Raw genomic sequence first — 12,496 nt, 5'->3', positions numbered from 1 at the left:
TTTTTTTTTGTGTGTGTGTGTGTGTGTGTGTGTGTGGTTTTTTTTGGTAACAGGAACTGAGAATTCAGGACCTCAGGACCTTGCACTTACCAGGCAGGTGCTTCTCTTGACAGTTTATATTATTGTCTTGGTTACTTTTTCTCATTGCTGAGACAAAATAAATACCCAATACCCAAAAATAAGGAAGAAAAGGTTTATTTAACTGACAGTTTGTGGGGTGTTTCAATCCATAAACAAGTGGCTCCAAGGCAGGGTGGCGTGGCACAGGGTAAACAGTTCAAGGCAGCACAAGGCAGCCAAAAGGAGCAAAAGCAAACGGCGGGGAGAGAACAAGCCTCCTTCTTTTCTTCCCTTATGCTGTAATACACAAGCATTCCCCCCTCCAAGCTGGCAGAGCACTCACAATCTCCTTGCCCTCCTCTTACACAAAGTAAGGACCCTGGCTCCCTGCTGAATCACTCAGTTTAAACTTCTAAACTTCAAGTTAACACAATGTATCAACCACTACAATTGTAAAGTGCCATGAAGACTGCTTTGTCCTCACCGGTAGTTCATTACTGCTTATCCCCACTCTTGCATAGGGCGGACTCACAAAATGTACCTCAAATGGGGTCTAAAAGTTCTTTAAAATGTCTTACCTTGTAAATCTTCCATCAGTTCGAACATTCCAGGATAGTTAACTTGAATTTCATCAGTGTCCTATTTGAAAAGAAAAAGGAATATTCAACTTCACATTCATCAACACTCCACATTTGAAAAGGACTATAAAGACTACTCAGACCAATCTCTAACTGTAAGCAAGAAACTTGTGTTATGTTCTTCACAGATATTATCTGATTTATGCTTGAGTTAAGATCTCAAATTGCTGAATAAATACTCTCCGCTGTGAGTGAAATCTTCCCAACTCCTTTAGTTGGGTCTAGTTCTATCCTTGGGAACATCAAAGAGTCAGTATAGTCTTTGCAAACCAATTCCTCTTTAAATCTTTTTTTTCTTTTTTTGGCCCAGCCCACCCTGAGGGCAAGGCTGACACAGCATGTGGTGCTTGGGATCCAACCACAGTCCCCTATGCCTGCCTAAGCTTGCCTAAGCAGGCACTTCAGACTGCTGAGCTTTCTCACCAGTCCCCTCTCTAAATCTTTGGAAATTCTAAGTCATTATAATTTTGTTTTGATTATTTTGGGGGGCGTGGGGGCTAGGGAGAGAAGCTAGACTAATAGACAAAATTTAGAGATCCTTACATGTTCTCAGTACAGTTTCCTGGTTACTGTCAACATCAATTTTCCCCAAAATGTGGCACCAAAATCAAGCCAAAGGCAGTCATCTACCAGATACTTCCTTCCACTTTATAGCCAACAGCTTGGTTAAGAAACAGGCATGCTGCTGACACACAGAACAATGAACTATCTATTACACATTGCCTTGCCCCTTTCTACAACTTGATGCTGAAGTCTGCTATTGGCAACAATGGCAGAATCTACTGATGCTCCCCAAATATCCAGGTGCTCCTTGACAGTGTCATTAAGAGAAGACCTATGAAATAAAGAATTTCTATCCAATGGAAATCCATAGCTGTTTTAAAAAAAAATAAGGTAGATATATGTCTGAAGATCTTCAAAATATGTAGGAAAAAAAGGGGCCAGTGAGATAGCTCAAAGGACTCCGTGCTTACTCAGGCAAGTGCAGGTTCATGGGTTCAATTCCCAGTACCACATGACCCACTGGCCCCGCCCATGGCACGCTGAGCTAAGCAACCAAGACTAGGCTTGGTGCACGCCTGTAATCCCAGCACAGGGAGGTTGAAAACAGGATCACTCAGAGTAGGAGCTGCATAGTGAGACCCTGTACCAAATACACACAAAAAAAAGCTTTCTCTTTTTGTCTTTACACAGTGTTTCTTTCTGTGTGTACACGTCTGTCTTAACCTCTTATTTGTTAAAAGAACACTGGTCATATCAGATTAGAGACCACCTTTATAACATTATTTTAACTGAATTTCTTCTTCAAAGCTCCTATCAGCAAATAAAGTCACATTCTAAGGTACCAGGGCTAGGATTTATCATACAAATTTTAGAGACCACCCTGTAACAATTATGAATGAGATTCCTATTTCTCAAGGACTGGAAATTGTTCAAGGCTTCTTGTTACATTTTAACACTTATCAGAAACACCCAAAAGAGATTTAAAAGCTGAGAGAGAACACAAAATGAGTTTCAGTAACATTTTAAGAGAAAATGGCCATCTACAAATTGAGGAGACAGGAACCAAAAATTCAAATCTTTTGAAATCTTGATCACAGATGTGTAGCCTTAGAAATGCAAGAAAATAAATTTCTTTTAAACCTCAAAAAAAAAAAAAAATTACATTCATTTCATGATTTCTGTTATGATTTCTTGCCACAATAATGTATTATGAATCCTACTGTTATGTTCATTCAAATGATGGTTTATATGTACTCAAAAGTACAATTAAACAGAAAAACAAAGTACATACACTTAAAAAGCTTTTATGTATGTACCTCACTGCCTATGTAGGTTTAAATGACAGATACTGTGGTCTATGAGGAAAAACCGTTTTCAAAAGAAATACAGGATACAAGCAACAAATCTTTAGGAGAGAAGGGCAATGCAAAAAGTGGATTTTCCACTTTAGATTTTGCTCTACTTCATTCTCATTCTTTCTCTCTCTCTGTCTCTGTCTCTCTGTCTCTCTGTCTCTGTCTCTCTCTCTCTCACACACACACACACACATCTTACTCTTTTTCTTTCCATTGCCATATGCATGGATCAGGCTGTGTGTATATGCTTTTGGATAGTGGGACCATAATTATTGTATCTTTATACATCTACATTAATAAAGTATTTAAAAAACAGTTCTAGGCTGATGGGACAAAGTAGAGAGAGAAGGGAGAAGGAAAGATCCCAAAATTTAAAAATTTCCTTATAAGCTGATATTTACCAATTACGCAATATCTTAGTAAACAATTCTTCAATAAAACTATCTCATTCAAAAGAATATCAAAATAGCTTTGTCAAAGCCTTAAATTAAGATGAGCTGTACTCTGCAGCATTCTCTCAAAGTAACTTTATTTTAAAAGTAAATGAACTTCATTTAGAATGCTCACTAACTCTGGAAATAATTCACTAAGAGGATCATATAAATGTAAAAATAATTAATTTTTACTTTATTTCATTTTAAAAGTAAAAATTGCAGTACAAAAATAATCTAAAAATAATGTCTAAGATATACAACATAAGCCTATATAATGTTATTTTTTGGATTGAGAATTTTTAGAAAATTAATTAAGATACCCATTAATAGCACTTCAGATAAAACACATATCTCAAAGGATAAATCTAATGATTTAAAGAAATTTTTAGTTTTATTATAGCAGTCATACTTGTATTGAGTCATGAAAAATATTCTGTTAACATTTTTGCTTTGTATTAATATTTGGGTCACTTAGCTCATTTTTGGAGAGTATGAAAGATATTCTGAATTAAGAGTTCTCAGTTACTAGAAACATGGGTTTTTTTTTAAATGCCATAAATCTAAAACATAATATACTTTATAAGCACAGGAAACTATGTGTGGTCAATCTAATTTATTTTTCTTTTAATGAATAAAGATACAAATTCCAACTTTTCTTAATGGACAACTGTGGAGTCCCCCAATATTGGTTCCTATAACTCTCGATGTCATTCCACCCCTCTGCACCCTACTAGGTTTTTTTTGAAGCTTTCCATCTCCAGAGATATTCTTTTAACTTTCATTATTGCTTTGTAAGGGCAATATGGGAGGTAATTTTTAAGAGAGTAGACAGTAAAGGTAATCTTTTCTATGGAAATGAAATAAACATAAGACTAAAACTTTAAACCAGTAGATTTTTACGTTTTCAGTCATATCGGATCTCTCAAGATCTGATGATCAGATGAAAATGACACGTACACATTCCTTCACAGATGAAGAAAATAGCAATTTTGCATACATCATAGTGCTACTGAACTGTCCTCCAAAGTCTATATATCTAAGAATACTGAGTAGGAATTTCTGCCCATTTTGATCACGGTTATACCTATAGTACTTAGGACAGTGCCTGACACACAGAAAGTACTTTGTTACAAGACTGAATTATTAAATAAATGATGTGAAATAGAAGTATATTAGCAAATAACTGGAACAAATATAAATGCCGTTTAGAAGGAAATAATTGAAAAAAAAAAACATGGTTTGGTCATGTTTATCTTTCATGGTCATTCTTTTTTTTTTTTTTTTTTGGTGTCTGGCTCAGCACACCCTAGGGCCAGGGCTGGTATGCCACGTGTGTGGTGCAGGGGATCAAACTGCCGTCCATGTGCTGCCTAAGCAGGCGCTTTAGACTGCTGAGCTATCCCACCCGCCCTTTCATGGTCATTCTAACTTTGGAAAAGAGCCAGCAGTTGCCAGGTACCAGATCCAGTGAATAAAGTGGATAAGGCCACACCAGCACGTTTCTACAAACCCACCTTTCTGTTGTTGCACAGCATGTGGCAACAGCATTCACTGCATCTTTTCATCACACTTCATAAAGACACTCACAAAAAAGGAGTTCCAGAACTGCTTCAAAAAGTAGTAAGAACTACAGACTGTTTAAAAGGAACAGGGAACATTTTGAGGAGCATCAAGGACAATGTGTGGCTGGCGAGATAGCTCAGCAGTCTATAGAACTGCTTAAGCAAGCTTAGGCAGGTGTAGGGAACCATAGTTTGATCCCTAGCACCACATGCCATGAAAGACTCGCCTACAGGGCAGGCTGAGCTGGCCCCCCCAAAAAACCAAAAAAACCAAGACAATGTGTCTTTTACTATAGCAAGTTTTTATTTAAATACACCATATTTGATCAGCCTTATAAAGCCTTACCTTTAATTTCCAATTGCCTATATCAATAACGTCAGTTTTCTTTACAAAGCAGAATACTCATATACAGTAGTTTTCCAACCTCCAGCCATTCAATATCTCAGAAAAGTACTTCTATTGTCTCAAATCATTTAGAAGTTTATAAAAGGTTGCCAGGCATGGTAGGGCACATTTGTAATCCCAGCATTTGGGAAGCTGAGACAGGAGGATTCTGTGAATTTGAGGCCAGCCTGAACTACATAGCGAGACCCTGTCTCAAGAAAACAAAGAGTAAATAAGTACATAAAAGTTTACTAAGCCAGGGAGATGGCTCAGTGGAATAAGCACTTTCCTGGCAAGCACGAGGGCCTGAGTTCAATCCCCAGTTCTGCCAAAAAAAAAAAAAAAAAAAAAAAGTAAAAGTTTACTAAAAGGTCAATCTTCTGTCTTCAATTTCTAGCCAGTTGTTTCTTTCCTTTCCTGATGGCCTCTTTTAACATTAGGGGTTCTGTTGCTTTGCATTCCTTGTTATCTATTAATACAAGAAAGAATTGACTTTTTTTTCAATCGGTCAATTTTATGAAATATGCACTAAATCATCTGAAACAGCTATTTTAATATTAGGTCTAGCATCTCTAATCATGTAGCAAGAAGCTTTCTATATCAAGAAACTCCAACATCTTCTAACTAGGTTTAGAGATGTTTTTAGGCCTAAGGGGTTTGGAAAATCATAGGAATCTACTCAGTCATCCGCTATGACAGGGAGGTTAAAAACAGGGCAATCACTGTCTCTCTAGATGACTCTCTCCAGGAAGCCTACTCGCTGAAAGTGATAGGACAGAAGGCTAGGGAAAGAGAAAGGCAGGACCATGTTTAAAATGAAAAGACATTTCTGAACTGTGCAATTAATAGGTTAATTGATTGTTTTGATAGTTACCACAGTCAATGTATTAAAGCCAGCTCTTCCAAGCAGATGTCCCAGGTCATTCACAGCAGTAAAAGGAGAAATGTGTGGAGAAAATCCTCCTTCTCTTTCTGTTTCTGCTAATTGTAATGAGCACCGAAGCTCATAGAGCGTGTCACCTCCAAACATTGCTCCGACGAACACTCCATCTGGTTTTAAAACATAATGAATCTGTAATAAATACAACAAAACTATTCAAAATTTTACATTTAAGAATATTAATAGTGTCTAAATATTTTATGACTATTTATCTCATTTTGCCAAATTAATCAGATAACTTAGCAAATACATCACATCTAACATGTCCAGAAATCTAAGTCACTGCTCTATGATGTAGTTATAGACAAATATATACTTCCCAATAATAGTCAAAGCTATAAGAATATATTCCATGTATTTAAATTTTATAATATTCAGAAAAATACAGAAAGAAAAAATTTAATTGAGATAGATTACAGAAATCACACGTATCTGCATGTACTAAAACATGATTTTATTACAACTCCCATTAAGAAACAGAGTCTATGTCCTCTCGTTCAATCTGGACAGGTATCCTGACTTATTCCAGCCAAAAGAATACAACAAAATGGACAGCATGCCTCTTTCAAGTCCAGTCCTCCACTGGCCTCGCACGCTTCCACCTGCTCTCCTGGGGCGCTGCCCAGCTCCCAGGTTTGAGCCAGGTTGTGAACAGGCTGGAGCTCACCAGGTGGAAGATGAGAGACGTGTGAAGTAGAGATCGGACAGCTGCTCCAGGTGAGGCCAGTCTAACCAAGCAACTCCCTATCTGGCAGCTGACTGCATGCACCAGTAAGCCAAGCCAAATTCAAAAGAATTTCCTTAGTCCAGCCTAGACTGCCAGCCTAAAAATTATGAGCCTAATAAATAGTGTGTCAACCTACTAAATTGAGTTAGCTTTTTATACAGAAAAACACTACTCCACAGAAAAATTATCATGATTCACAATATTAACCCATTAACACCTGACAGATTCATTTTCTTTAAAGAGTTTTTCAGCTTTAAAACAAAAAGTTTTAATTGCTAACTTAAAAGAAAATGACTGGCCAGACTGAATTCCAGAATCATAAATGTTTGCTCAGTGATACTCTTCCAGATGCGTCTACCTTTTTGAATTGCTTGAGTCACATGAATGAAGAGCAATTGTTTTGGGCCATATATGAAATAGGCATTTAATGTATATAAGCAATAATACTTGTCTTTTAAAACATCTGTTATTATAACATTAAAATTTTTAAAAAGGGAAGACAAGTGGCCCGTGTACCACAGATTAGTGGTAAAACCTGTAATTAGCTTAGACTATTTTCAACAATGAGTACAAAAGCAGAAGTTAACCAGAACTCAGATAACACTAAGCTCTTCTAATCAAAGCATTGCCTTACAATTATATTTAATATATTAAGATGTAATTACAAGCTACTACATAAGCAAACCAAAATAAACTTTTTGGTTTCTTCCATTACGATGATTTAGTGTTACTTCTCTACTATACCAACTACATGAGATTTAATCCTCAGGTCTCTGCAGTCTCTACCTCACAGAACTTAAAAGGAGTTTTCACAGGATGACTTTCTAATCTCTATCTTCAGCCTGAACACCTCCATAGAACTCTACACTCATCTTCCATTGCTACCTTAGGGGCATCTGTCTCTTGGCACACTAACCACCCTCACTGTCCAGAACTCACACAAACAAAACATCTATCATCAAACCAACTTACCTTTGCTCTATTTGGATTCTTATTTACTATTACTTATCTAATCATTACTCTTTTCCCATCATTCTCTCAGGTGTCTGGATTTAAAACATGAAGGTAAGTTTTGATTCGCCCTTTGATCTTTAGAGCTAAGAAGCCACTCAAACTGCTGATTATTTCTTTGCAGAATCCTAGAAACCTCTCCATTCTTTTTACCCCTACCATTGTCACCTAGAGTTTTCTTAAACCTGAACCACTGAAATAATCTCTCTTCAACTTAACCAAATTCGCTACCATTAGTTTTCTGAGAAACAAAATGAAGATTACTTGCAGGGTTACTTAATTACACACAAAATAGAACACAGTAACCAGGAAATAGTACATACCTAGCTACCCTACCACCAAGCCTTTTTTATTTTATTTTATTTTATTTTTATTTTTTGCAGAACTGGGGATTGAACTCAGGCCCTTGCACTTGTCAGGGAAGTGCTTATTCTACTGAGCCATCTCCCAGGCCCAACCACCAAGCCTTTAATCACATCTCTTTCCTCTTAAAGTTCTCCAGCAGTTCTAAATTACATAAAGAACAAACTCCAAAGTCCTATCCTGCACAGCACCCAAGTCTTTCTATATGTGGCCCTAATATACCTCATCTTCCAACAGGCTAATAACCCCCCAAACAGGTTTCTTTTTGTTCTCTCCTGGGGCTGAAGCTCTTGTTCCTCCCTACCCATGCTGTGATTGGGCCTTCCTGGAATAACGTACCTCCTCAATCCAAATCTCACCAAATCTCTGCTCAAGTACTATAATTCCTTCCTCTCAAAGTTCTCCTAGGCAACTCCAAGTCACAGTTATCTCTTTCTCTCTTCTGAACACATGCTTTTTATTTATCCTTTCTGATTCACTGATTAGTATCAAAAAACAAGCATTTATCTGGAACCCTCTAAGGCATAGGGAAGATGCAAATATAAATAAATAGATTCTTACCAACAAAAAGGTTATAGGCAACTAAATGAAATAAGAAATCCCATGAAGAAAATGTCTTGTAACAACCATATTATTTTTTGCAGTTATTAAGCTTTTTATAAATATTCAAAATTTATCTCCACAACAGATTTGTTAAATTCTGCCATCCAATGTACAAATTTCTATGACAAAGACACCGAGTGTACCCACCCCACAGAAGATAAGAACTTGATGTGGTTCCATTCTCCAACTGTCAGAACTATATAGTTTGTGAAAATGGAAACATCTATACATGCTAATAATGAATAAATGCAAAATAACAGAACCAACATAAGTTTTCTCACCTGTTCAAGTGCTCTAGGAAGGTCATTGACCCAATGCAAACTGAAATATAGGAAAACAGTATTTGTTTTAGCTCAATTAATGTAATTATTACATAGAATAAGCTGCAAAAGTTGTAAAGTCTGAAATTACATGTCAAAATTAACTGACTTTACAACTTTGAAATAAACATTCCTCCTGTTACACTACAAAATTCCCCTATGTCAGTATAACATTTTTCTAAACTAGAAAAACCTGATGTCATCATTCTTCATTATTTAAAAGTCATACAGACTTGTCATCCAAGTAGTTGTACTCTGAGAACTTGTCTGAAAGAAGTGCTAAAAGTAAGTATCTGATGACACCTTCAAAGAAGTCCTCCAATGTAACAATTAAGCCAGGGAAACAATGTTCTTAGTACTATTTTTTTTTAGGAAAAACAAAGATCATCAAAATTGTCCAAAGGTAAATGGTATCATTTATCAAAAGCTTAATTTAAGGGCATGGTAGTGCACACCTGCAATCCCAGCACCCAAGAGGTTTCCACAAGAGGATTCCTGCAAATTTAGGGCCAGCCTACATTACATAAGTAAGGCCAGCTTGCACTACCTAGTAAGATCCCACCTCAAAAACAAACAACAAAAAGCTTAGTAAATTTTGTAGAGGCATTCTGCTATCTTCATTTTTATGATTTACACACACACAGAGTAGTTTTGGGTTACCAGTAAAATTGAGAGGTAGCTACAGTGACTATCTCCCCACCTTACATATGCATGGCCTCCACTATCAACATTTCTCACCAGAGGAGCACATTCATTCCATCTGATGAACCTACACTCCCACATGAGCAGCATTACCATTCAACATCCAGTTTATTTTAGGATTCATTCTTGGTTTTATACATTCTATAGGTTTGGACAAATGTATGACATGCATCACTATTTGAATATCATACAAAATACTTTCACCGCCCTAAAAATCTTGGTTCTGCATATTTATTCCTCCCTCCCCAATAATCTCTGGTAACTACTGATCATTATAATGTTTTTAAAATTTTGCCTTTTCCAGAACGTAATTTACAGTTTGTTATCATACAGTATGTACCTTTTCAGATTAGCATTTCTCACTTAGTAATTTTTACTTAAGTTGCCTGAATGTCTTTTCAAGATGTGATAGCTTCTTTTTAAATGTATAAACATTCAGAGTCTAGTTATACACTTTAGCCATTCATCTATTGAAGGACATCTTAGTTCCTTCCAAGTTTTGTTAATATTGAATAGAACAGTTAGAACTATTTATATGCAAGCTTCTGTGTAGATGTCAGTTTTCATCTCTTTGGGCAAATATACCGGAGCATAATTTCTGGGTCACATGGTAAAGGTGTTTGTACATTGTAGGAAAGTCATCTGTAGGAAAGTCTTGTCTTCCAAAGTGCCTATAACATTTATATTTCCACCAGCAATGAATGAGAGTTCCTGTTGTTCCACATCCTTGCCAGCATTTGCTGCTATCAGAACCCTGGGTTTTGACCATTCTGATAGGTACAGAGTATATCCAACATTTTTATCAGCACCACATTCTAACCATCTCAGATAACTGGCCCATCTACCCAATTTTTTTTTTTTTTTTAACAGTACTGGGGATTGAACTCAGGACCCTGTGTTTGCCAGGTAAGCACTTATTCTATTGAGTTATCTCCCTGGCCCCTCAACATTTTTAAAGATGATGAGAAAAACGAAGAGAGTCCTCTCTATTTATTGAATTTCCTTTAATCCTATTTACTTTCTCTCAGGATATGGTCACACATGAAGGCAAGAACCATATTCTCTGTGTAGTCAGTCACTCTTTCTTGACAATGTTGGCATCCTTATATGCTGATTTCAGGGACAGAATTAAATATTTATTTTAAACCGTATTGTGTTGCGCTCACATTCATCCTACATAGTGCTTCCGACAACTTTAGTAGATAATGTAGAAACTAAGGAGATCTTCTATCAGACTTACAAAGAAACTGCAAGCAACAGAATTTGTTATTTACAAATAGCAAGCAGATGAGCTACAGTTGAAGCCTATACTGACTCTCTCCCAGGTAGGTCTCTTTCCTTTAGGTCAAGAGGGGTTGTGTTTCACTTGATAACAAAACAAGAACACTTTTTAAAATTTGCTCAGCATTATAGAGAGGTAGGAAAATACAAGCTCACTAAAGAAAACACAAAGGGTGACTAACTCTCACAGTTTGCCTGGGACTAAAAGGTTTCATGGAAAACATGATTTTTAGTACTAAAACTGGCAAAGTCCTGGATACACTCTGATGTTGTTCACCTTAAACATAGCTAACCAAAGGATGAACTGGATGTGAAGAGCACAGTAAATCTTAAAAAGAAAATAATCTATAAACAGTGGAAAAATAAGATGCCATAGAGGATATTTTCTCCATTAGATGAAGTTCTTTGAGGATAGACTTCTTGTCTCAATTCATGTCTACATTCCCTCAAAGCATCTACCTCAGTGCCTCACATGATCTACTAAATAAGTCTACAGTATGTGTTCATGTAACAAATGTAAAGGGACATGGTAGAAAACAAGAGGAAAGAAGTAACCTGAGGACTGTATTTCCCTGTAAAAGTATTAATGTTGAAAGAAACGCTAGCTTTCCCCTATTTGCCAAAACAACTTTATAGTAAGAGATCTAACAGGGATAGGGATATAGCACAGCAGCACAGAACCTGCCCGCCAAGTAGAAGGTCCTGAGTTTGACTCCCTGGCATAAAAAAAAAAGTGTCTAACACTTGAACACTGTAGCCAAAATCCTCCCAAACTTCTTCCTCTATCAGTATCAATTCCAAAATACCGAGTTACATTGGGGGAAAAAAAAAATCCCTTCTAATGCAGATGAACTGTAAAAAGTTGAGAATAAAAAGTAGTACTACCTCCACGAGAAAACCCTGGATCCATAGTTCTTTCCTAGAGAAATTTATAAAATAACTGTTCTAAGAATTTTTTTAAAAAGTTATCAAACCGGGGAGATGGCTCAGTGGAATAAGCACTTCCCTGGCAAGCACAACGGTCTGAGTTCAATCCCCGGTTCCACAAAAAAAAAATAAATAAATAAAAATAAAAAGTTATCAAGAATTTTTTGTTATCTATTTTTTTAACCTTATAAAACTTTGTCGCATAAATTATCTATTTATAACACACATATTTTTAAAAGTATACACAGATTACCAACCTTAAACTGCTAACCACCAGGTCAAACGTATTTTCTTGAAAGGGAAGGAATTCTTCATCAGCTAAAACACTGACAGTAGGAATTTCTGTTTCTAGGGAATTTTTCTAATGATAAAAAATAAAAAATAAAAAGCATATGTATATAGTCTCCATTATTAACTTTAAATCAATGTCATGTTCATTTGGCAGTTTCTACCCAAACAATAACAAACCATGGTATATAGAAGGCATTCAAAACAACTTTCTTAAATGACATTTAAGCTCAACCAGAAAAATTGGTGAGCTGTGATATCTACCTTACACCAAAACAAATCTCAGAAAGCTGAATGCTTCAGTGGCATACCTAAAGCCATAAAATACTAGACAAAAATATTGGATGAACATTTTTATACTTTCAGACTAAAAACAAAAACAAAAACAAAAAAAAA

General features: G+C 36.2%; 1 protein-coding gene across 2 annotated transcripts in view; it reads right to left on the bottom strand.

Annotated features, from left to right (window-relative positions):
* Positions 1–12,496, bottom strand: part of Ndufaf5 (NADH:ubiquinone oxidoreductase complex assembly factor 5) — a 32,582-nt gene that overhangs the window by 6,176 nt on the left and 13,910 nt on the right. The window contains exons 5-8 of one of the 2 annotated variants that reach the window (XM_004634342.2): positions 12,070–12,173; positions 8,864–8,903; positions 5,813–6,010; positions 639–699 (exon numbers count right to left, since the gene is read on the bottom strand). In XM_004634342.2, the coding sequence (XP_004634399.1) occupies positions 639–699; positions 5,813–6,010; positions 8,864–8,903; positions 12,070–12,173 (403 nt within the window). The remainder of the gene's footprint in view (positions 1–638; positions 700–5,812; positions 6,011–8,863; positions 8,904–12,069; positions 12,174–12,496) is intronic. The other variant, XM_023718639.1, reaches the window with a different exon arrangement.

This window comes from Octodon degus, unplaced genomic scaffold (genome assembly GCF_000260255.1).
Source record: "Octodon degus isolate 3935 unplaced genomic scaffold, OctDeg1.0 scaffold00060, whole genome shotgun sequence".
Taxonomy (NCBI): domain Eukaryota; kingdom Metazoa; phylum Chordata; class Mammalia; order Rodentia; family Octodontidae; genus Octodon; species Octodon degus.
Note: the sequence above shows the minus strand (reverse complement) of the source record. Positions and strands in the feature narration are given on the sequence as shown.